The sequence below is a fragment of the Crinia signifera genome, chromosome 7 (assembly GCF_055691185.1).
Source record: "Crinia signifera chromosome 7, ASM5569118v1, whole genome shotgun sequence".
Taxonomy (NCBI): Eukaryota; Metazoa; Chordata; class Amphibia; order Anura; family Myobatrachidae; genus Crinia; species Crinia signifera.
In genome coordinates, this window is record NC_139223.1 from 192641931 (window position 1) to 192667557 (window position 25627).

The window sequence follows — 25627 nt, forward strand, 5'->3', positions numbered from 1 at the left end:
AATAAACAAACTCAATTTGTCCACACCAAAAAAAAAACAATCACATTTGTCCCCAAAGGAAAACACACACACACGGCCCCTTTCCCAATGCTTCTAAAGAGACCCCTTTCCACAGCAGTTAATGTTATTCCCCATAATAGTGCCCTAGTTAATTTTCTAGACCACAGCAGTGCCTTAGTTAATGTTATGCCCCATAGCTCTGCCTTAGTTTATTTTAAGGACCATAGCAAGGTATGATTCATACAATGTTACACTGTAGGGCTGCCAGTGCACATTATGCAACACAGTACCCCAATTCACATTAGGACAAATGTATTAAGCCTTAACAAGTGAATAAAGTAGAGGTTGATTAAGTAACAGCCAATCATCTTCTGTCATGCTACAGACAGTTTGAAAAATGACTGGAGCCTATTGGCTGGTCCTTTATCACCCTCTATCACTTGGCCCACTGTGACATACATTATCCCCAGTTCCTATTATGCCACAATACAGAGCCTTAATCAATATTATGCCACACTTTAGTGCCTCCACATCATTTTGTGTCGCATTACAGTGCCCTAGATCATATTATGTCACATTTTAATGCCCTCCAGATAATTTCATACTAAATTCTAATGAGAAGGGATATATCTAGATATACTGTAGGACCCAATGCAAATGTTTGTGAGGACCCTTAAGTATCACCCAATGATGGTTTATGTATTTGACACATGCATCTGTGACATGGAAGGTGGCCTGTCTTAGCTCTGGGGGGGGGGGGGGGGGTAGATTTATTAAGCTCGGTGAAGTGATAAACTGTCTGTTTTTTATCACCGTCCAATCAGCTGCTACCTGTAAAGCTACAGGCTTGGTTTGAGAAATGACAGGTAAGAGCTGATTGGCCGGTGATAAAAACCAGACCGTTTATCACTTCACCAAGCTTAATAAATCTACCCCAGGGTCCCATAACAGCTGCAGCTCTGGGACTATAAAGCAGCTGCACCTATGGTAGCTATTCCTTTGTACAGAACACATGTATATGTGAAAGTGGCCCCTCTCCCCTCTGGGCCCCATAGCAGCTGCTCTCCCTGCACCTATGGTAGCTACAACCTTGGTACTAACCAATCAACTTATGTCATGCTGATTGATTCTTTTCGGGTTGTGTTTAAAAATGTCCATTAGGAGCTGATTGATTGGTGCTTGATCTCTCTCCAAGCTCATCTCTACCAAAGAGCTGTTATTTTGTTGCATAGGTATATATACTGTAGTTTATAAAGTTCTGGCAGTATATAGATATATTGTAAAGAAAAAAGTCTCTATCCGCACACACAATTCACTTTATTTGAATATTTTTGTTCTTTTAATACAGATGGAATCTACACTCTTACCACTGATGATGGGATTTCTTATGAAACCTTCTGTGACATGACCACCGGTGGAGGAGGTTGGACTTTGGTGGCCAGCGTCCATGAAAACTTTTTACTTGGGAAGTGCACTACTGGAGATCGCTGGTCCAGCCAACAGGGGAACAACATAAATAACCTGGAAGGAGACGGCAACTGGGCAAACTATAACACATTTGGGTCACCTGATGGGGCCACCAGTGATGACTACAAGGTAAGAAGGACCATTCGGGTCAGGATTCCTGCTATGTTATATCCCATTCAGCGTCTATTGCGGCAGGTGAGGTTGTTACTCTGTTATCTGGAGGTATAAATGTTTCTCTGACACACGTTACATATCAATATTATTTCTCTTTTTGCTTGTCTTGATAAAGGGCATTGTAGCCTGAAACGTTATACAATGAAATTTGATTCATTGTCAATTTATTGTAAGCCTACAGAGTGCTGTCCAGCCTACAGCTACTTACTAATATTATTTCTCCTATATGGTCAGAACCCTGGCTATTACGATATATCGGCTAATGATGTGGGGATATGGCATGTTCCAAACAAGACACCACTATCCAAATGGAGGGATTCCGCCATTCTCCGATATCGCACAGATAATGGCTTTTTGCCTGATGAAGGTGGAAACCTCTTTAATCTGTACAAGGTAAAGTATGAATCAGAAGTATATATTTATTTTACAAGACTAATCAATATAACACTATAGCGACAGATGTAGATACAGACAGTATACAGTATCTCCTTTCTTTAAAAAAAAGTGATTTCTTTAGGACAGGCCAGGCCAACCTGTGGCCGTCCAGATGTGATAAAACTACAAATCCCATCTTGCCTTGCTACAGTTTTAGCATTCCCTTATAGTAAAACAATAGCAAGGCATGCTAGAACTTGTAGTTCCACAACAACTGGAGAGCCACAGGTTGGCCAGACCTGCCTTAGGACATCCAACACTACCATGTTCTACTTTCTGGGTACTGTAAGATGGGGGATCTCTAGGGGACCCATCCTAGACAAGGTTACTTTCCACTTTTGGGGACCCTATCATCTAGAAAATCTAGCCATAGTACTGTATATGGAAATAAGTTTAACGCTACAGATAAAATTTGAGCACTTGATGGCAAAACCACAGGTATGTCTTGGTCACCTGTGTGATGTATTTGTTTCCAGACACACAGGGGTATGCAAAGAAGTGGCCAAAAAATCGGGCGCACTTTAAATCCAGCCGCTATAGAATAAAACGGTAAAATACACAATATATGTCCCTCCAATTAACAATTGCAGCTCTCAATTGGGGACTTCTGTGAACCCCACAGAAACAAGAAACAATCAGAATGCAAATTACCAAAAAGATAATGGGCCAGATTCTCTAAGCTTCAAAAGTGATAAACAGCCAGCCAATCAGCTACTGCCTGCCATGTCACAGACTGTGTTTGAAAAATGTGAGGTACAGTAGGAGCTGATTGGTTGGTTATCACTCTCCAAATTATCACTTTTGAAGCTTAGAGAATCTGGCCCAATAAGAGCGCACCAGTAGTACTATGATATCTGTTAATTAATAATAATGAATTTATTCATAATTAGTGGTCATAGTATTAAACAGTTTAAAACATATATCTTAAACTAGTTAATAGACAGGTCACTAATACCCTTGCAGAGACAATGGTATTTTAGATAAGATCACAGGAGCCTTTTCCATATATTTGCATCTGAAAAATATATTGATTATATCTAGGCTCAGTGATGTAATTTTATTTAGCTATATTTGCCTCAGGTGTAAAGAATTTTATCCCGGACCCCTCAAGAGTCAATCGGGAAGCAATGCTTCCAATTGAACCTGTGAAAAGAGTGTAATCTCTAATGAGTAGAGGAATGGATTGTATTGTGGTCAGCTGAGAGTGCTTCAGGTGCGGGCGTACTAATTGGGCGATCTGAATGCCTAGCGCATGAACCAGAGCTCTCCGAGAACTGAAACTTTCTTATGGACTCCGCAGATTTCTGCTGTGTTGGTTTGCTTGCAGTCGGTGTCCGGTCCGAATGCACACCTATCACTGTTCGTGTACGCCCAGATTTACGCACAGTTTTGCCCACTTTGAAACCGTATCCTTGTGTACGCCCATATGATGCCCATGTTACGCCAATATTTTCCGAGGGAGTTCGGTGCACATTTTTAGACGGTATTGGTGAGAACGAGTGCACAGACGCTGTGTTGCACATGTGTATTGTGTTGCCTACGCATGCGCAGATAGCTAAAAAGCGCCCTCCGAAAGTCTGAACGGACCGCACCAATCAGAATAAGGCCCATAGTGATGACCTCACATTATGAACAATTTACTGCATTTGGCTTTCAAATTTTTTGACCTTTGAGGGATAACCTATTCGAAAGTATGGAGGTCATTATGGTTGACTCGCAAAGCTGCAAATTTCGCACCTTTGCAAGCCAACTAAACGCAGCCCGCGTGAACGTCCGCCCTACCCTCACAAGTCGAATATCCCAGCACGCATGCGAATAGATGTTTTGCATAGACACCATTCAGGATGCAGTCACAATCCCGGCGGTCAAAATCCCGACACTGGAATCCCGACCGCCGAAATCCTGGCACTTTGTCCCTCTGTGGGTGTCCACGACACCCATAGATGGAGAATAAATTAGTGTGCCGAGCGTAGCGAGCCCGCAAGGGGGGGCGATCCACATCCCACCCTTGTCGGGATTCCGGCGTCGGGATTTCGACAGCCAGGATTCCGACCGCCGGGATTACATACCAATCCCATCCATTCGCAGCTTGCGTGCGGGGCAGAAATCATATGAAGGCCGCCGACCATCAAATGATTTCTAAAGCACTTGCAAATCTAAGTCACTCTCTGGTGACTCCGATTTGCGGCACCCTGGTACATGAACAAGGCAGGCAGCTGACATCCGATGGCATCTGCTGCCCGCCCAACACCCGCTACACTGACGAATCACCATTGGAACGCCCAGCGTTTTCATGGCGACGACCAAGGAATTGCTGATCGTTCCCATTGACCTAACCCACGCCGGCCCCACCACGCCCCTTTCCCGCACTGCTCTGTGCGAACTGGCCAGAGACTATACAAAATTCACAAAGGGAGCCAGCACATTGACATAAATGCTTATGCACATGTGCAGTAGCAAAACATCGATCCCCATACGAAAGCACGAGGAGCGTGAAGACCTTTCTCTCACCCAGTTATGCTCTAGGTTAGGAAGATTATTAGCACTGGGGATGAGGTGGATATCACTTTTCAATATTAATAATAGTATTACTAAGCATAGTAAGAGTAAAGCCCCGTACACACGAGGCGATGGGGATTGAAATGACCTTATAATATGAATTACAGGGCCGGATTACGTGGGGTCCAGGTAGCGGGGATCCGTGCAGCACCGCAGCAGGGTCCATGCAGCGCTGGGGAGGCAGTGGGGTCCCTGCGGCGGATGGGCAGTCAGCAACGGGGTCCCTGCAGCTGATGGAAACTAGTAGCGCTACTAGTTCCCATCTGCCGCAGGGACCCCCTGCCCGCCCCGCGCTGCCTGACCCCTCTGCCTGCCACCCACCCGACACTGCCGCAGCAGTGCCGGTGTGGGGGCACCGGATGTGTGGGGTCCCCTGTTGCCCCATGAATAATCCAGCACTGATGAATTATGTGCATCCCCAACAAGTTATAAGAAATGATAAGAAAGCACCTGGTGATTAGAACAATGCTGTACACATTCCAGAGTAAGACGCTACCTTCATTACCTGCTTTCAGAAATACCCACTTATATACAATACTGGCAGCTGCCCCAAAAACAATGGACCCGCACCACCTGTTGTGTATGATTTTGGAGATGCAGAGAAGACAGCTAATTACTACTCACCACGGGGAAGAGGTAAGTGTTTGTCTATGGAATGTATCCTGTTTGAAAAAAATAAAAATACATATATATATTTCTATTAAACATTTTATGGGGTGCATATATCCTGCCGGAACTATATACCTGATCTGTTGCCCACAGATCTGGATATTGGTAAATCGGGCAGTATCACATCCCCCATAAGGTCATGTAGGGCTGCTCAGGGAGTGCTGGGCACGCGCACATAATGATGATGCCATTCCCCTCCGCCTGATGCTCCGCCCCTCCACACAAGGCCCCACCCGCTTTATGGACACACTGATGGCACGGAAACTCCTGACTTGGAACCTCTGAAAGATGAGATGTATGATCACCATTATATACTATTGTTGTTGTGGTCCTGCATTTGCCGAAGGAGTTTCATTAAGCATATATATATTTTATTACTATTTGGAACTGTCAGTAAACCTCCCGTGTGTTGTGGCTGTTATGTATGTTACAATGGTGTTGTATAAATAATAGTGAGCTGTATTTCTCACACTGTATAATCAAACCTTAAACCCTGTTTTGCAGATGAAATCACTGCTGGTTTTATCCAATTCCGTGTGTTTAACGCTGAGAAAGCAGCGCTGGCGTTATGTGCCGGAGTGAAAGTGACCAATGGTTGTAACTCGGAACATGTAAGTTGCTGCCATTCACCACCTGTGATACTTTCCCAGTTAACCATGTGAATACTGTAAGTTAGGATTTACATTACATAGACCTATGAGTGAATATAACATTATGCTGCTTTCACTCCGCAAAACCTGCTTAGACCAGGTATTTAAAAGTTTTTTTTAAAACGGGTCAGAGCAAGTTTAACCCCTTTCACATTGCATGTAAATACCTGGTCTAAAGCAGGTTTGCGGTGTGAAGGCAGCATCAGCTGGCATTGGCACATGGAAGTGGTTAGTAAATAAAGGTTACTACAGAAGTCAGGCAGCGTTATATAATACATGTCACACCTGGGTATATATATAATCTGGCTCCCCTGCTACTAGAATGGCTCCCGGTGGTCTGAGTGTCAGCTCTGCGGGTCAGCAGACACCCGTAGTCCCGAAGGTCTCTCCGAGCCAGGTAGAATCGGGGAAGCAGCACAGTAATATCGGCCATCCTCCTATTCCCATCCCTGGTGTCAGCAGCACATGTTTCCTCCGCTGTCTGTCCCCCAGCACTAACCACACGAACCGCGGCAGCCTCTCCTCATGTTTTCCAGCTGGGAAGCGCAGCCTGCGAACATCGTGTGCAACGAGAATGCAGTTTCCGGGGCGGGCAGGAGGGAGGCGTATGGGCTGCTGTAAGGAGGGCTGTGCAATGTCACACACTGCATACCTCGCTGCTTCTCTGGGCACACATCACAGGTACCCATCCCCCGGTACCTGAGGCAGGGTACACTGAGCATTAGCTGGTCCCCTCTGAGCCAGCGCGGTGCATATTTAATGAACCGGCCGCTCATTACACATGCGCACATGAAATGAGCGTCCGGCTCATTAAATATGCACGGCGCTGGGGACCAATCGTGCTCACTGCTGCCTGGGTACCGTTTCAGACCCGTTCAGACAGCAAAAAAAAAAACGGGTCTGCAACGGGTAGGACCCTGCTTTTTTTACCGTTTTTAAATACCGGTTATTCTAAAACGGTAAATTCGCTCTGGATCTTTCAGACTGCACATATAACTGTTTTGAAACGGTAAAAAAACAGCAATATACCGGTTAATATGTGCGGTCTGAAAGGGGCATATAGAACCGTAAGGGCCCAGTTCTGAGGTGTATGGTGGAGGATGCCGGTGTGGAGCCAGATCTTTAAATGGCCAGATGTATCAAGCTTCAAAAGTGATAAAATGGAGTGATAAACAACCAACCAATCAGCTCCTGTCTGACAATTTTCAAACACAGTCTGTGACATGGCAGGTAGGAGCTGATTAGCTAACTGTTTATCACTCTCCATTTTATCTCTTTCGAAGCTTGATACATCTGGCCTAATTTTTGTGCAATCAAAGAGCATTCCTAGTGGCAGGTGGAGTGTAATAGCAGTGTTGTGGGCATGTAGCCAGGCTTCCCTGCCAGTTGAGAATGGATGCCTTTATATGATTTTGGGTCACCCAGTATGAGGTATGTGTAATAGCATTAGGGGCCCTCGGGCAAAGCAGTGCAGTGTGGCCCTTAACTACACAACCTCATCTCTCGACACCCCTTACTAATAACGTTGCTTGTGGTGATGTCCAGTTGGTGGACATCATCTCTACATTCAGGGCTTCATTTTGGTGCACTCGCAAATGCAAATTCTCTCTCTCTAATGGACAAAACCATGTGCCCTGCAGGTGGGGTAGATGTAACATGTACAGAGAGAGTTAGATTTGGGTGTTATTTTGTTTCTGTGCAGGGTAAATACTGGCTGCATTATTTTTACACAGCAATTTAGATATCAGTTTCAACACACCCCATCCAAATGTAACTCTCTCTGCACATGTTACATCTGCCCCACCTGCAGTGCAGCATGGTTTGGTCCATTAGAGAAATAATTTGTTTTTGCGGGTGAACAAGAATCAGGCCCTCAGTGTGACTTTTCCCTCACATGCCAGCTGCCCCCCAGCTTTTCCCTCACATGCCAGCTGCCCCCCAGCTTTTCCCTCACATGCCAGCTGCCCCCCAGCTTTTCCCTCACATGCCAGCTGCCCCCCAGCTTTTCCCTCACATGCCAGCTGCCCACCAGCTTTTCCCTCACATGTCACCTGCCCGCCAGCTTTTCTCTCACATGTCACCTGCCCGCCAGCTTTTCCCTCACATGCCACCAGCTTTTCCCTCACATGCCACCTGCCCACCAGCTTTTCCCTCACATGCCACCTGCCCACCAGCTTTTCTCTCACATGTCACCTGCCCGCCAGCTTTTCCCTCACATGCCACCAGCTTTTCTCTCACGTCACCTGCCCGCCAGCTTTTCCCTCACATGCCACCAGCTTTTCTCTCACATGCCACCTGCCCGCCAGCTTTTCCCTCACATGCCAGCTGCCCCCCAGCTTTTCCCTCACATGCCAGCTGCCCCCCAGCTTTTCCCTCACATGCCAGCTGCCCCCCAGCTTTTCCCTCACATGCCAGCTGCCCCCCAGCTTTTCCCTCACATGCCAGCTGCCCCCCAGCTTTTCCCTCACATGCCAGCTGCCCCCCAGCTTTTCCCTCACATGCCAGCTGCCCCCCAGCTTTTCCCTCACATGCCAGCTGCCCCCCAGCTTTTCCCTCACATGCCAGCTGCCCCCCAGCTTTTCCCTCACATGCCAGCTGCCCCCCAGCTTTTCCCTCACATGCACCAACTGGACACCAGCTTTTACCTCACATGCACCAACTGGACACCAGCTTTTACCTCACATGCACCAACTGGACACCAGCTTTTACCTCACATGCACCAACTGGACACCAGCTTTTACCTCACATGCACCAACTGGACACCAGCTTTTACCTCACATGCACCAACTGGACACCAGCTTTTACCTCACATGCACCAACTGGACACCAGCTTTTACCTCACATGCACCAACTGGACACCAGCTTTTACCTCACATGCACCAACTGGACACCAGCTTTTACCTCACATGCACCAACTGGACACCAGCTTTTACCTCACATGCACCAACTGGACACCAGCTTTTACCTCACATGCACCAACTGGACACCAGCTTTTACCTCACATGCACCAACTGGACACCAGCTTTTACCTCACATGCACCAACTGGACACCAGCTTTTACCTCACATGCACCAACTGGACACCAGCTTTTACCTCACATGCACCAACTGGACACCAGCTTTTACCTCACATGCACCAACTGGACACCAGCTTTTACCTCACATGCACCAACTGGACACCAGCTTTTACCTCACATGCCACCGGCCCACCAGCTTTTCTCTCACATGTCACCTGCCCCCCAGCTTTTACCTCACATGCCCTGCTGCCCAGCTATTTCCTCACATGCCATCTTCCCACCAGCTTTTCTCTAGCTTGCCTTGTTTTGCCTGCTAGCTTTTCTCTTGCATGCCACCTCACATGCAGCACCCCTACACATTACATTTTCTCCAGCATGCCATTATATGTCCACCATTTTTTTGCCCCTACTTCCTGTCAGTTTTTTCTTCACATGCCCCTCTGTAGAACAGATTTCTTTCCCTCACATACAGGATCTGGGGCGGGATGCTTTAACATTTCTCGTCCCCCTCCGCTGGGCTTCGCATTGTTAATGATCGCATATGCTGTAACACATACGATCATTAACGCAAAGTACAGTTCTTGCGCTCCCTTGCAATGCGGCATCGGCACTGGTCTTCTGGGTCTGAGACCTGGGAGTCCATCTGCGCATGTGCAGAGCGACGGGGATGGCGGGGGGCATGCTGGGAGGGATCTGTGACTGATCCCTCACAACACAGCGGTAAGAAGCCCATAGGCTTCTGCAGGGAATCGCCAGCTTTTGCCGGTGATTCATTCCGCAGCGCTGACACTGCTGAGGAGGGTGAGAGAATACAGAAATGCAGTAAAAACCCCGATAATGGTTTTTTTACCGGATTTCTGGTTTAGAGCATCCCGTCCCTAGTCACCAAATTTTCCACCCAGATGCTACCACACATACCCTGCTCACAGGTATTTACTGAATGGAATAGTGGAGGAGGAGCACTCAGGGTGCCCTTAGATCCTGCTTAATGCTGCGAGACGGTAGTGCAGAGACGGTAGTGCAGCACTTTTTTTTCTACCTTTAACTTTCTAAATATGAATCTGTGTGTTATGTTACAGTACTGCATTGGTGGAGGTGGCTACATTCCTGAGGCGGACCCCAGGCAGTGCGGAGACTTCACAGCATTTGACTGGGATGGAGTTGGCACGCACACTACATGGAGTAGTAGCAAGGAAATGATTGAGGCTGCCGTACTGATCTTCTACCACTGATCCCGCTGACTAACTTTAATATTGGATAAATACAGAAACATTTGAGAACAGAAAGGAAATTATATTTTTTTTATAGAATTACAATAAAATCAGAGCTAGAATTCCATTCCAAACCTAGGGATACATTTACTAAGATGGGAATTCTATTGAAGATGGGATGTTGCCCATAGCAACCAATCATATTCTACTTTGTTATTACTACTAAAGCTATAATTTAGCACCTTCTAGAATATAAACGACTAAGTAAGAAAAACAGATGGCGCTCTGCTCTATTTGCCCCAAAATTATTTATATCAATCCGTTTGGTAATCGGATTTTAATTTTATACCCAGTTGCACTCGGAGGTAAAAGAATATAAGAAGCTTTGTCTACAATTTATCCTCCGTGTGTACAGGGTTCAGGCAGCGTGTGAAGGAATAGCCAATTCCTAATGTGAAGACATAAGACAAGAAGGGGGGATACACGCGCTAGAATCAATGTATATAAAGAAAAAAAATTATATAGTATAAAACAACTTTTTTTTATTTTATGTATATGGATATATATATCGCACTGGCCAGTGACATTAATGAATAAATATAAAATTTATAAGTAAATACAAAACATATTTAGGGCTGCACATTTTAAAAACATAGAATAATCATGTCTAGGCAGACTCGTTTTAATACTCCAAGATGGTTTCTGGTTAACTGATGTCTGGCCAGACAAACAATGAGCAAAAAATGAAAAAATGTTTAAAAATGCAAAAACCGAAGTAAAGGAAAAAATATATATATTGAAAGTCAATAATGGATAAAAGTCACTGGGTTCCAAAAACTGCTACTGTCGTACTGCTATATTTGAGGCAGTAATTAGCTTGAAAATAAACCAGTACTTGCTTTTTGGGTTATTCGACAGGCAGGTGGGGGAATCCGGTTCTGGAGCTCCAGAGAGTGTAAAGGAGGTATTTTAAAAAGCTGAATGACGCGTTTCTCCGCCTCCTGTGTAGGTATCAGCGGCTTCATGAAGCCGCTGATACCTACACAGGAGGCGGAGAAACGCGTCATTCAGCTTTTTAAAATACCTCCTTTACACTCTCTGGAGCTCCAGAACCGGATTCCCCCACCTGCCTGTCGAATAACCCAAAAAGCAAGTACTGGTTTATTTTCAAGCTAATTACTGCCTCAAATATAGCAGTACGACAGTAGCAGTTTTTGGAACCCAGTGACTTTTATCCATTATTGACTTTCAATATATATATTTTTTCCTTTACTTCGGTTTTTGCATTTTTAAACATTTTTTCATTTTTTGCTCATTGTTTGTCTGGCCAGACATCAGTTAACCAGAAACCATCTTGGAGTATTAAAACGAGTCTGCCTAGACATGATTATTCTATGTTTTTAAAATGTGCAGCCCTAAATATGTTTTGTATTTACTTATAAATTTTATATTTATTCATTAATGTCACTGGCCAGTGCGATATATATATCCATATACATAAAATAAAAAAAAGTTGTTTTATACTATATAATTTTTTTTTCTTTATATACATTGATTCTAGCGCGTGTATCCCCCCTTCTTCTCTTCTAGAATATAAATATATAGCATCTCTTTGGTTGCTATGGGCAACTTCCTATCTTCAATAGAACTCCATTCTTAGCAAATTTACCCCGTGGATTTTTGATTAATACCCTAGGCCTGGCCTTAAATGTATGATTAAACATTCTTTGTAAAGTGCAGTTGGCAGTGAACCAATAAATTATAATATGTATAAGGCAAAGACTTTGAATTGCATGTCTTCAGTGTATTCGTGAATCGTTCCCCACCCATCTTCCCCAGTAAAGTTTACCCTCACTCATCCATCCGCTTTCCGCTGCCAGGTCTACAGGGCCTGCAAATCTACTTGCCTACAACAAAATGGCTCCTCCTGTCTGCTGTAAGGGGGTGGACATTTTGTTAGGGCTATTTTTCATTAGCAGCAGCAGGCGGAGCGCCGGGAGTCGGGACTGCAGGCAAGCAGATCTGCTGGTCCGGCATAAATATTACTGATTTCCTACGGTAAATGTATAATTAACCCTTTGAGTGCCAACGTTGCTGTGAGCGAGCCTCAAAATATCCATGAAAAATGCCAGCGCCGCGCACGACTGTTCTTTGGGTGCAATATATAACTAAACTTCAATGAATTGACTTGGCTGTATTTGTATTTATACTAAAAGAACCGTCGCAATTGAGCAGCGCTGGTATTTCTAGAGGATATTTTGAGGCTTGCTCACAGCAACGTTGGCACTGAAAGGGTTAATTATACATTTACCGTAGGAAATCAGTAGTAATTATTTTTGAGTACCAAACTCCCAGTGGATCGTCACTAAAAAAATACAAATCTATAATCTAACTATGTACAATATTATCACGTTATTATTAGTGAAATTAATCTTTGTATCATTTTAAGAGGGGACTTCATATGGACAAAAGTATTCGAGTGCCTGGCCATTACACCAACAAGGACTGTAATAATATTGTATTCAAATGCCCATATATGAAATTGGTTCCCCCTTTTGCAGCTGTGACAGCTTCCACCTCTCTCAGAGTATTTATAATGGGTGCAGTGCACAAAATGGCCCCCGTGGTCCAGGGGGCCCATGCCGCGCACAATGCACCTATTTTTTTCGATACATACCATCTGGAGTCCCGCGTCAGCAGCAGCGATGCTGTAGAAATCCCTAGGACAATTTTCCCGCCATTTTTTTCCACATGAGCAGTAAGCAAATCCCTGGGATAAGGCCCAGACCCTAATGCCCAGCATCTACAGCGCTGCTGGCTAGAGAGGAGGGGGTCCAGATAAAGGGCCAGATGCACTAAACTTCAAAAGTGATAAAATGGAGAGTGATAAACAACCAACCAATCAGCTCCTACCTGACATTCTGTGACATGGAAGTTAGGAGCTGATTGTCTCGTTGCTTATCACTCTCCATTTGATCACTTTTGAAACTTAGTGCTTCTGGCCCGGAGTCTGCACGTGGGTCTCCACTACCCTAACAGGTAGCATTCTCCCAGCATCCGCCAAACTCAGGGGTAGATTTATGAACTGATGATCAGGGGGATATGTGCTATCCCCGTGCCTAACGGCAGGGGATAGCGCTTCCCCTGATCTATGACACCCGCTGAGCGGGTACTTTAACGGCGGCGGTGTGGGGCAGGAGGCATAGCGCAGCTACGATATTTCGTAGTGCGCTCCTGCCTCCTGCCTGATTTATGAACGGTCAGCATCGCTGACCGTTCCGCCGCCTGCAGCTATCGACTTCGACAGCTGCAGGCGGCGATGCCCTATGCCTACAGCGGGCGCTGAGCTGCGCTGGGGATCTCGCGAGAGTAGCAAGATCCCGCGCATGCCCAGTCAGCCGGCCCGGGGGGGGGAGGAGACAGTGCATCAGTATTAACTGATGCGCTGTCTCCAGGAGGGGACATCGTCGGAGGGGGGAGTTAGCACTCCCCCGCTTGGGCCGGCAAGATGTTGACATATCTTGTCGGTGTCCTCTCCTGCTTCGCCTCGCTAATAAGACGAAGCAGGAACTGTTTTAGCGGCGCGTTTAGCGCTGCTTTAATAAATCTATCCCTCAGCCACCTGACTGGCAAACGGACAAGAGTGATTTGTCACTCCACAGAACATGTTTCCCCTGCTCCACAGTCCAGCGTCAGTGCACTTTACTCCACTCCATCTGGACTTGGCGATGTGAGGCTTGTATGCAGCTGCTCGGCCATGGGAATCCATTCCATTAAGCTCCCGCTGCAGTTTTTGTGCTTACATTAATACTAGTGGAATATCGGAACTCTTCAGCTATGGAATCAGCACAGAGATGTCCACTTGTACACATCATGTGACTTTGACATGGTCTTCCACTTTTTGGCGGGGAGGTGAAAGAACACTTATTAAAGAATACATTATTTATGTGGTAGATGTCTATACGGATTCAGTATTGAATCCCGACGCCGGAATCCCGACAGCCGAAATGCCGACAAGGGGGGGACGTGGATCGCCCCCCCTTGCGGGCTCGCCACGCAGCGGAACCGGTGCCTCGCTACGCTCGGCACACTAATTAATTTGTTCTCCCTCCAGGGGTGTCGTGGACACCCCAGGAGGGAGAAGGTGTCAGGATTTCAGCGGTCGGGATTCTGAACGCCGGGATCCCGACCGCCGGGATTTTAACTGCATCCCGTCTATACCATATAACATTATTTTTGTGATGAAGTGAATTGTTTTACTTCACTTTCTGTGACAGATTTAAAATCTCCCGTGCTGAATCTCTCATTATGAATCTCTGACACAAATCTCTCTGTATGTGGCTCATTGGCCAGTATTCAATGAGAAAAATTTGCCTTGTTTTATGGCGAGTTTGTGCTGTTTTCGCGTCGGAAGGAGAATTTTGCTCTCCAAAAGTGAACCACCCTATTCAATGTGATATTTTCGCCGTCTTTTTAAGTGATTTTCGCCGTGTCTCTCCGTGTAGCAATTCTCCATCTTTTCATGGAGAACTGGAATGTGAACTTTTAAACTACAAGTTTAAACTACAATAGCGGCATTCAGGAGGCGGAGCCGCACAATGTACACAAACACCGTGCGGCTCTCTGCTGTTCGTCTGGTTTCGCGTGTTGGTTTTTTTTTTTTGCAAAGACCCCTTACCTGAACTACATCGCCTTGGGACAGGTGAGTATGGTTTCCTTCCACAGCTTCCTCCATGGATTTCGTCGGACTCCGGGCGACGACGACATGGACAGTGACGTTGACATGGAGCCAGAAGACGACACAGAACCAGGACCAGGGCTACCTAAGGGATGAAGATAGGTAAGTATCAGTATGTAAGGGCTTTGGATGTATTAAAGTTTTATTTTAAATGTGTGTCAGTGTGTTTTATTTTACTATTTTTAATACTGTGGAACTACAAGACCCAGCGGGCCCTTTAATGCCCTGCAGGCTGGGACTTGTGGTTCTCCAAGTCCCAGCTTGCGGGGGAGGCTTGCTGGGACTCAGTGCCCCAGTATTAGACAATAGATTTTTTTTTTTTTTACACCACTATCAGCCCGGTGACCACAGCCCAGGGTCACCGGGGACAGCACCAGGCTTCAGCCTGGTCAGGTAAGTCCTGGAGGGGGGCCTTCATTGGGGGGGGTCCCCACTCCCCCAGGGCCCCTGGCCAGGCTGACGGGTCGGTAGGGTTAATGTTTTGGCCGCGGGACCATATATCATAAGTGTCCCCCGGCTGTGGCATTACCCTGCTGGCTGGTTTGGCCTGGGGCTGGTTCTTAAAATACGGGGGACCCCTAGTAATTTTGTCCCCCGTATTTTGGGAACCAGCCCCGGACCTGGAGCCTGGGGCTGGTTGTTAAAAAATCGGGGAACCCCTATTTGTCGGGTTCCCTGATTTTTACTTACCGGCCCCGGCTCTTTCAGCCTGGTGCTGGTTACAGCTGTGGGGGGGACCCCACGCTGTTTTTTTTTTTTTTTTTTTTTTTTTTTAATTTTTCTATTTTTTTTTTACACACTGCAGCCTGCACGGATCTGACTGATCCGTGCAGACTGCCTGTACGAATTCGTATTAGCGGCCGTATATATGTGCCACTAATACGAATTCCTATGACATCGGAGGTTTACAAAGCAGTCGTATCTGACTGCTTTGTACATTCCCCTCCGAAACACGACTTTGCATACGACTGAAACAGTCGTATGCAGTCGTAGGGGAAATACCAATACGAAAAATTAGGTTTTTCATATTGGTAAATTTCCCCAATTATGTCTATATATAAAGACAGTTAACAAATCATTATGTGGAGGACATTAGTGTGAATGGGATGATACTGAGATTCTGGCACAGAAGACCGACAGCAGGATACCTGTGAGCACAATCCCAACAGAGTGGCGCAGGGGGCAGGGCCACAATAACATGAATTTCTCACCCAGCTTGTATGCAATGACAGGGGGATTGTGGGAAGGTTCAGGCATTTTCAGGAGACTCCCAGCCTTCCCAGGAGAGTAGGCAACTATGTCTTAGTAGTTACTCCCTGGAGCATAACAAACTGCTGCCCAGACTGGACGGTCCCGTTAACCTCAACACTGGCTCTATTGGCCTTCTCTGACTGGTGACCACCGACTGCAGGACGCTAGGCTTCGCCTATAACCGCCACGTCTGAAAGGACGAGTTAATCCCGCCCTAGCTCCGGTGCAGCCAGGTGTTAAGGGGAGACAAGCGTGTGGTGACCGCCAGAGATAGGTCCAAGAGGAAATCTGACTAAACTAATAACCCCGACTAAAAAGGATAAATAAACATAGGAGTACCGAAATAATGATAAAGTAAATACAGCGACTCTGTCTCAACCAAAGCCAAGCGACCCTGTCGCAACCAAAACCAAGCGACCTTGTCGCACACTGTAAAGTTGTTCCTAGCACAACTTTTAAGGGGTTCAACCCTACACCAACCAAAAGGAGGAATAATGCCCAACCTCCGCTCTGCAACTAACATGCACAAAAGAGCCACCTAACCGCAGCAGGAAGATAGTTGTCTAAAGATGTTTGCAAGTGAAGCAGGCTCATGCAGAAATGTATCAGCAGCACGTCCCAGGAACAATCCTGCATGCGGCACAGGATGATTATGACCGGCATCAGACATCCTATCCAGCCCCCTTAGGAGGAGGATCTGGATTAATGGCAGGGCAGTCAGCTGACCAGCTCCTAATGATGAACATGCCGGCAGCTGGCTGAGCACGAGTAAGGAAGTGTCCTGGCCACTTAACAACAGCCAGGACAAATTGCTGCGCTGCTCAGCGTCAAACGGTTGCATAGCAACCGGCCGGGAGTTCCTGAGAACTCCCGGAAGCTGCGCGCCGGCCTGGTTGCTAAGCAACCCAGGCCTGTCCGGCGACCAGGCGCCGAAGAACTGGACACCAGCCTGCCTGCCCCTCTGCTAGGTGCCGCCTGGGGATCTCCCAAATCAGGTAACGGACGCCGGGGATCCCGTGCGGTCACCTGACCTGCGTCAGTCCGTGTACCCACGGGTCCCCGGGTCCTAACAGTCTTATGGTGGATCCCAAAACTTTTTTGGTACTTGTGTAGTTTCATGGTGGCAGTTACGTAGTTAGTGTAGCGTCCCTTTCCGTATCAGCGTAGTTTTCCCGCAGCCAGCGTAGTCAGCATCCCTGTCAGTATCAGCGTCATTTTCCTGCCCGTTGGCGGCCAGCCGGAGCTTACATAGTTAGTGTAGTCAGTCAGCGCTTATTACATTGTGTGGGAACCATTGACCATTTTAACCTGCCTGACATGACAGGTGTGAATGTGTTCCTGAAACATCTCCACTATCCACGGCAGCCTGAAGCGTGGCGAGCGTAGTAAGTCCCACGAGGGGACAAGGTACGCATCCTCCCGACTTGTTCATACCCCCACTATCCACGCTTTGGGCTCGGTGACTCGCTGTGCTCACCACACTTTATAAAATCAACTCCACGCCAACGTGGATATATACAAGTTGGGAGGAAGCGTACCGTGTCCCTTCGCAGGGCTCGCTACGCTCGCCACGCTTCGGGCTGGCATGGATAGTGGGGGTTTGAAATGGAGGCATTTGCCAATATGTAACATGGAGCACTATGCGTCCTTTATTGTGCATGAGACGCACTTGTGCACAGCACCCCCCTTTGTGCAGGAGACGCACGCGCTACTGAACCCCTAACCCTGTCCGTCTCCCTGTAGCTCACACAGGGTTGCCGAACCCTGCCGCAATAATTACTGAGACACACAAGCGTCTGAGATGCTCCTGCGTCTCAGACAGATGGCATCCGCCAGCGCAGGGGATCTAGCAGTTACTGGCGCTTTGTGAAAGGCGCTCACTAGGCTTGCCAGGGACTCCGGGGACAGAGCTGCAGCTTCCGGGGACAGTACATGACTACGCCGCCTGACGGGGACACTACGCTGACTACGCAGGGCTGCCACGGAGTCACTATGCTGACTACGCTAGGCAGCTGTTGGGCTACGCTAATAATGTAGCTTAGCCTCCACTGAAAACGTAGCATAGCCTGCCACCGTGAAACTACACAAGTACTCTATTTTTTACTTAAACGATGTAAAGCCGGTATAGACTATTCTGTGTCTAAATATTTCTGTTGGGTTTGGTACCCCATTTTTTCTGAGCGCAGGTGGCTTGTACTGTATATCAATATTTGTGATAGGGAACCTGATTGGTTGCCATGGGCAACTTCTATTAATTTTTAGAAGCTTTAGTAAAATTTACAGCTTAAAGCCCATACACATGTAGTGATTCCATGTCTATTTCTAACTAGCGATCTGACTATATAAGTGATTTTCAACCTTTTTACCTCCCGGCACACCAGACAAGATTCTAAAATTGCCAAGGCACACCGTCAGACCCCCACAGAGAAAAACACATTGGACCCCACAAGGGAGAAAAAAAAACCATTGGCTCCCATATGAAAAAAAAAAATCACACTGGTCACAGGGGCAAACGCAGGATTTTCAGAAGGGGGTTTCCAGAGGGGCGGAGCAAAGCACGGAGATGGACACTTAGGTGACCCAGTATATGCCGGGTCAGTTAAAGTATTATAGATAGTTCAAATGTATATAAATAATAATAATAATAAACATATATAGTGGAGTGGGCTTATTATTCATAATTTTCTGGTGGGAAGACAGCTTGCTTGACTGCAGATATCTCCAGTTCCCGAAAATAGATTTTTTAGATTTTAATGGAATTAAAAACTAGAGAATCCCACCTACCAAATGGTATTGGGGACTAGGGGATCAGAGTTCAGGAGGCAGAGCAATCTGCCAACGAATATATAAAACTACATAACAGGTGTGTGGAGCTGGAGCAGTAACCAGCTGCTGGAAGGCTGATATCTCTGGTTCTGGGAACAGTAGAGACAAGCTACTAATGTCCATCAAAGGGGGAGAGTCCCAGCTTTTGGAACATATCCTCAGAAAAACTCTAAAGGGCCCCACACACAGCACAATATTCAGGCATTTTCTGAGCGATTTTAACAAATCGCTCAGAAAATGCCTGAAAATGCATGTAAATCGCTGTGTATATAGCCCACACAGCAATTTACATGCGCGCCCCCGCCATTCTGAATCTGCACAAGATTCAGAACGGACCTGTCTGTCAATTCAGAGCAGTCGCTGAGATGCTCCTGCTCATCTCCCGCATGTGTGGCGCGGGGATGAGCAGGGCCATCTGAGCGACCGTCACTGAAGACGCTGCCAACAAGAAGCCCTGCTGTCACTCACCGCCCACTGAAGCCGCTGCCGCCCGGAAGCATTCCTGCGTCAGTCCAAGCAAGTATTGGCTTCTCTCACTGCACTCACAGCTCCCTGCAATGCACCCCCGGGTCTGACACCCAGCACACAGCAGTGTCATATAGCTTACTCCCGCTATAGGCTGTCCTTGTATCTACTACTTCCGCTGGCGCTGCCGCAGCACTAATGACAGGCACCCCTGCTGCCGAGGTGATTACAGGGTCCACTGTCACTGACATTAATGTAGGGAGTCGGGACCTGCGGCAGCCGGCGCTAATGACTGGACCCACTGCCATTTGTGACAGGCACCCACTTCAGCCGGTGCTTATTACAGGTACCCTAATGGCGGGACCTGGTGGCTTGGGGGAGCTGGCAGTGTCTGCGGGGAGCACCGCCGCCGGGAAGCTGCTGCTATGATAGGCGGGAGCAGCCTGCCCTGCCCCATCACAGACATCAGCCAGCATAGCCACAGGGCTCCTTCCCTGGGTCAGTAGAGTGCCCTGGAGATTCAGCCCGGCCCCTACCTACAGCACCTCACATGGCAACACAGCAAGAGGGCTCAGCCAATCCCTGCTCAGCTCAGAGGGGCATACAGGGCTGCCGTGCATGAGAGAAGTTCTGTTATTGGCTGCCATTGCAAGCCTTGTTGGTTTGTTGGCTTGTAAATACCAGGGACCATTGTGTTCTAGTAAGCAATGCAATCAATGGAGGCAGAATTGTCTGCAGGGCTGGTGATGAAATGCTCTCCCACATTGGTGCAAATGTCTGGTTGCCCCATATATATGGGGTGAGGTGGCTGCAGATGTCAATAATGTGAATGTTCCCTGGCTAATGTCAGGCTAGTCAGAGTACATGTGCTGGGACTTGTAGTTGTATAGATACTTATATGGTGCTGCGGAAACTTTGTCACCTTACAAATAAAAAAGTCAATAATAAAGAATAATACAGTGTGTGTGTGTGTTTATATGTACAGTTTGTGTGTTTGCACTAGACGCCTATGTTTAGGAATGGGGATGGGGACCCCTATACCACATTATATATATATATATATATATATATATATATATATATATATATATATACACACATACACAGTGTAGTTTGATGGCATGTACGGCTGTGACAGTCGTGACAGATTTGAAATCTCCCGTGCTGAATCTCCCAATTTGAGTCTGACACAAATCTCTCTGTATGTGGCTCATTGTCTGAAATGAGCCACAAGAGTGAAATCTCTTGTGCTGAATCTCCTGTTATGTATCTCTGGCACACATCTCTGCGTATGTAGGGCCCTTAAGTCAGACAAAACCTGAAATATCTGACTGGGAAAAACAATTAACAGGCTTGGATGGGGACCACTGCTTTGAAGTCTGATATCTCCGGTTCCCAAGGGCCGATTTTTTAAATTCTTGTACCCATGGAAAGAGGGGACCCTCAGCTTTCAGTCTAGGCACTACTGCCCGCAGGGTAACTCTTCAAGAGAAGGACAACTTAATGAACGCGGAGAACCTTGGCATCGTGTTCGGGCCGACTCTCATGCGCGCCCCAGAGCTGGATGCCATGGCAGTGCTCAATGACATCCGCTATCAGAGGTCTAGTGGTGGAAATGCTCATCAAAAACGAAGACATTTTATTTTGAACGAGATATCAAGATAAAAGAAATAAAAAAAAAAACTGTATTTCCGGAGAATGAAGGATTGTTCCGTTGCATAGAAATGAAGGATTGTTCTATTGCATAGAAAGTGATCTGTTACAGCCAACTTTGTCATATTAAAGCACGGTGGGGCGGCCATTTTGTGGAGTGAGCCAACATTTACGAGAATTAATTATTTCAACTGGAAACATCACTAAAGCATGAAGCAGTTTGTGGAGGCCGCCATTTTCTAGGATAACTCCGTATTTATTTTCTGGCAGCCTGTCCGTTCAATAAAGTAATCTCTGAGGTAGAAGTTGCTTCCCAGAGATTGACATATTTGTGGCCTGGACCAATATCCACGATCGTGGAGTCCATTAGAAGCTATCCACATAACTGAGGCTTGAGGCACATTAAAAGCGCATTTTTCTTGTATTCGCAGAACAGAAATGAAGCAAATTTTTAGAATTGTTTTAACTGTGGCAATCAATGCTATTGTGAAACATTAATGTCTCCTCTGCTGTTACTGCTCAGTGTTTACAGAGTAACAAGAATTGTAAATGGCTGCATGTACGCCTCCGTTTTTGTCGGAGCTTTCCTTACAGAGATATCCTCTAACTACACGGGTCGTGACTGTAAAGCAGCATGTTTTCCCCCTAGTGCAAGATTATAAGGCGTCTAATGCATTATTGAGATGAACCTTTTCTTTCAACTTAAACCTTGATTACCCCTAGCAGTAAATCACACGGACACATGACCTGAAATAACTCACACGGACACGTGACCTGAAATAACGACACGGACAACCACTGCATAAGTTTAAAAAGGTAAAGGGTATTTATTGTGGTATGACCCTATTGAAAGGGATGGCCTAGAGAGCGCTTGACGACCAGCCAGTCATAAACGTTAGCAATGGCGGCGACTACAACGCCCCAACTTGTAACTAGGGCGAGGAACCGCCCCCATTGAATTCAAAGCCAGCCTGCGCTGTGACTGTCTTGCCGCCCCTCCTAGGGCCTAATGAGGACAGTTCTAAAAGTGTCCTGCGTCCCCCCTCGGGGGCAGAACTCACCAGCCTTCCTGGCAGAGGGTGGCAATACCTCACAGTGACCACCTGTACTTCAAACTGGACTGCTGATCGAGAGCGCCCTCCCGCCAATTAATATTGAAATTGATGAGAGCCAAATTTGGGTGACGGCCGAAAGGCCCATGTGGTAGGTTAGCACAAGGGAGGGAGGGTGGGAATCCAGACTCAAGAGGAAGATGGATCACCTGACTACCTCTTATATACCTCCACCTAAGCTACCACCCCTTTTACACCTGATTGGCTACCCCATCTACACTGCACTTCTATGGGTAAGTGACACTCTGATTTCTATCTTTGTCATACCATCTCAAACTGCACCGACTCTTATATTCCCTCATGCCTAGGCAGCCCTCGCTCTCTCTAAGGCGTCTAATGCATTATTGAGATGAACCTTTTCTTTCAACTTAAACCTTGATTACCCCTAGCAGTAAATCACACGGACACATGACCTGAAATAACTCACACGGACACGTGACCTGAAATAACGACACGGACAACCACTGCATAAGTTTAAAAAGGTAAAGGGTATTTATTGTGGTATGACCCTATTGAAAGGGATGGCCTAGAGAGCGCTTGACGACCAGCCAGTCATAAACGTTAGCAATGGCGGCGACTACAATGCCCCAACTTGTAACTAGGGCGAGGAACCGCCCCCATTGAATTCAAAGCCAGCCTGCGCTGTGACTGTCTTGCCGCCCCTCCTAGGGCCTAATGAGGACAGTTCTAAAAGTGTCCTGCGTCCCCCCTCGGGGGCAGAACTCACCAGCCTTCCTGGCAGAGGGTGGCAATACCTCACAGTGACCACCTGTACTTCAAACTGGACTGCTGATCGAGAGCGCCCTCCCGCCACAGCTGGGTTCAAAAATTGCCACTTAAAGACAATTACTGTAGAACCCAAGCCCGCCAAACCAATCAATAACTAAGTCAACCAGAGTAACACAAACCTAATCCCCTATCTGCAACAACTGAACGAGTCCTGAAGTAGAACGGCCATGCCTGATTCCGACAAATGTACACCATCACTTCTGTAGAATGATGGGGTCTCCAGTGCTAAAGAGGGGTGTCTAAACGCTGTGCCTCCCATGGATGTGACCGCTTTGGAGACCGCAAAGTTGACCTTGCGTCTGATCTTCTCTAATGACTTGGGGTTCCAGCAGCCACTCCAGTTGAAACGAGGCACTATGTCGGACCAAACTATCCGCAATCCAGGCCAAAGGCCTACCAGAGTCTTAAGATCAGCCTCGATCCTCAAAATAAGGCCTATGCTGGTTCCCCGGCCTAAGTCGTTACCTCCTAGGTGTATCACGAAAACATCCGGGCGACCCCAGCGACGCTCTTTATCTGACAATAATGGTAAAAGACCATTCCACCGGAGACCCCTGACACTGAACCAATGTACTGCCTTCGCCCCTAGCTCTGCCCGGGCCATGACAGCTAACTCATGATTGGATGCCCAGAAAATGTATGAATGCCCGACGAACCAGACAGTGGCATGAGTCGTTGAAGGGGGGGGGAAGGGCTGAAAAAGAAAACCCTAACCGGTTAGCATTCAAACTTAAACTGTATAATGCACAACGTAGGGTTAGACATATAATGCACAACATGAATTAGTACACTAGAATCCAAGTGAAGGGGAAAACCTTAAAAAACCTCCGGTGGACTTGAGGGGGGGAAGCCAATTGTAATCAGCCCACTATCGGAGGAAAAATAAAAAAATTCCCTTCACACCGTCGATTCCGTAACGCTGCCGTTACAAAACCGATTGTAAACATAGTTTTTGGATCCAGCGCCGAAGGCGCGTGCTAAACCTTATCTAGACGTATATAAGATTTATAAGCGGAGGGCTTCCAGCGGCCGAGTTGCTGAATGGCATTCACTGGAAGGCCCTCCGCTGCTGCGTTGGTGGCCGCACCAATACGGAACGAATGCGTCCCGTAATCGGCGACCTCCAAACCCAACGCAGCCACACAGCGCTTAAAAACAGCAGTGAATTGAAAGCGCGTCATGGCCATGTATCAGCATGTGCGAGGAACTGGGCCGTAGCGGCAGGCCTCAAAGGCAGATGTGCCGTGGCCAGCCGCATGGCGCAGATCCCCTTTCCCGCTGGGACTTAAGGGATGCCAGCGGCCTCTGCCCAACTGATCGGTCTCAGACCGGCGGAGCACACAAAGGACGAACCGTCCTGGAAGACCATGTCTTCGAACCGCACCTAAATCAGTGGCATTCTTGCTGGCCGCAACCAGCCCGCCGACCCTAAAGTCCCTAAAGAACGCAAAAGAGAACGCCACCCGACAGAGTGACGTCTCTTCTGTGCCCTCCGCTACGCTCTGAACACAGGCTACAATTTCCACCGCGTCTACAGCTCGATGGACTTGCGGGAATCCGCTGTCATAGTCTGCACTCTCACCCACCAATCAATGCCATTGCTAGCGCAAAGGCTTTGGTGGGGTCCCGTTCTCTGTGTAATTTAGCACGGAATATATCCCGGCTAATGCAACAGCCATGGCAGATGGACAGTCCCGCGCCATAATGCCCATACCCGAAAACAGCAACGATCATCGACCGACTTCCGCTGTTCCCTGGGGACTCCTAAAAAGGCCGCCACGTCCTGCAGCGTGGCTGCATCAGCCTTGCTGGTGGAGGGGGCCAGGGATGGCAAGATAATCCACCCATGTCTGCTCTACGATCTGCCCTACAGGACATGGATAAGTGAGCCCAAGGGGCGCAGCAATCGGTACCAACTTGCGAAACTTCGCAAAGTAGAACCGCGACAGGGCATCGTCGATGCCATGGTCGACCCCTGTAACGTGCTGCGCCATGAAATGTATGATGCACTGTAAGCGGCGCAATATCAAATGTCTGAGCAGTGTCAGGGGTGAAAAACGGTGCCCTGTTTGTTAGCGGTGTGTACCCTACCTAGGTTATATCACCATAACCTCCCGTCTGGCTTGCTAACATATGAGCCCACCATCCCACCGCTACAGTGATGGGAAAGAACTCTAATAGCCGCAAATTGGCCGTGAAACCCCTCCCAATCCATGATTGAGGCCATGGGGCCCTGCGCCATTTGCCCAGAAAAATGCCCCGAAACCCGTGGACCCCGGGGCCTGCGTAAATACTGAAGGCTGGCTAAGTCAAAGACATGACGCACGGTGGGCCCGTGGTCCTGGCGTCGGCAACTGACGCCACTAAGTTGGGGTGTCACGGGAGGAGGCAGGAACGGACCCCATGACCCACTTGGCCCTGAGTGCATGGCGCCCCAAATTTGTGGACCAACCCGGGTGCTTTAACAACAGCTGATAACGCACTTGCAACTTAATCAGTAATAGCATCGTTGGTGGATGCCCCATGAGGGTAATACAGGTGCTGGCTTAACTGGTGTTCACCCGAAGCCTTCTTGGGTACTATTCCCAAGTGAAATAACACGTGCTGGGCCA

General features: G+C 47.5%; 1 protein-coding gene across 4 annotated transcripts in view; it reads left to right on the plus strand.

Annotated features, from left to right (window-relative positions):
• LOC146021000 (intelectin-1-like) overlaps positions 1 to 25627 on the plus strand; it is a 268175-nt gene that overhangs the window by 75592 nt on the left and 166956 nt on the right. The window contains exons 4-8 of one of the 4 annotated variants that reach the window (XM_083154758.1): positions 1349 to 1596; positions 1876 to 2034; positions 5151 to 5271; positions 5809 to 5915; positions 10050 to 10569. The exons of the other annotated variants lie outside the window; for them this stretch is intronic. Coding sequence (XP_083010884.1) covers positions 1349 to 1596; positions 1876 to 2034; positions 5151 to 5271; positions 5809 to 5915; positions 10050 to 10202 — 788 coding nt within the window. The 3' untranslated portion in view covers positions 10203 to 10569. Of the gene's footprint in view, positions 1 to 1348; positions 1597 to 1875; positions 2035 to 5150; positions 5272 to 5808; positions 5916 to 10049; positions 10570 to 25627 lie in introns of those variants that run through there. 4 annotated transcript variants of the gene reach the window in all.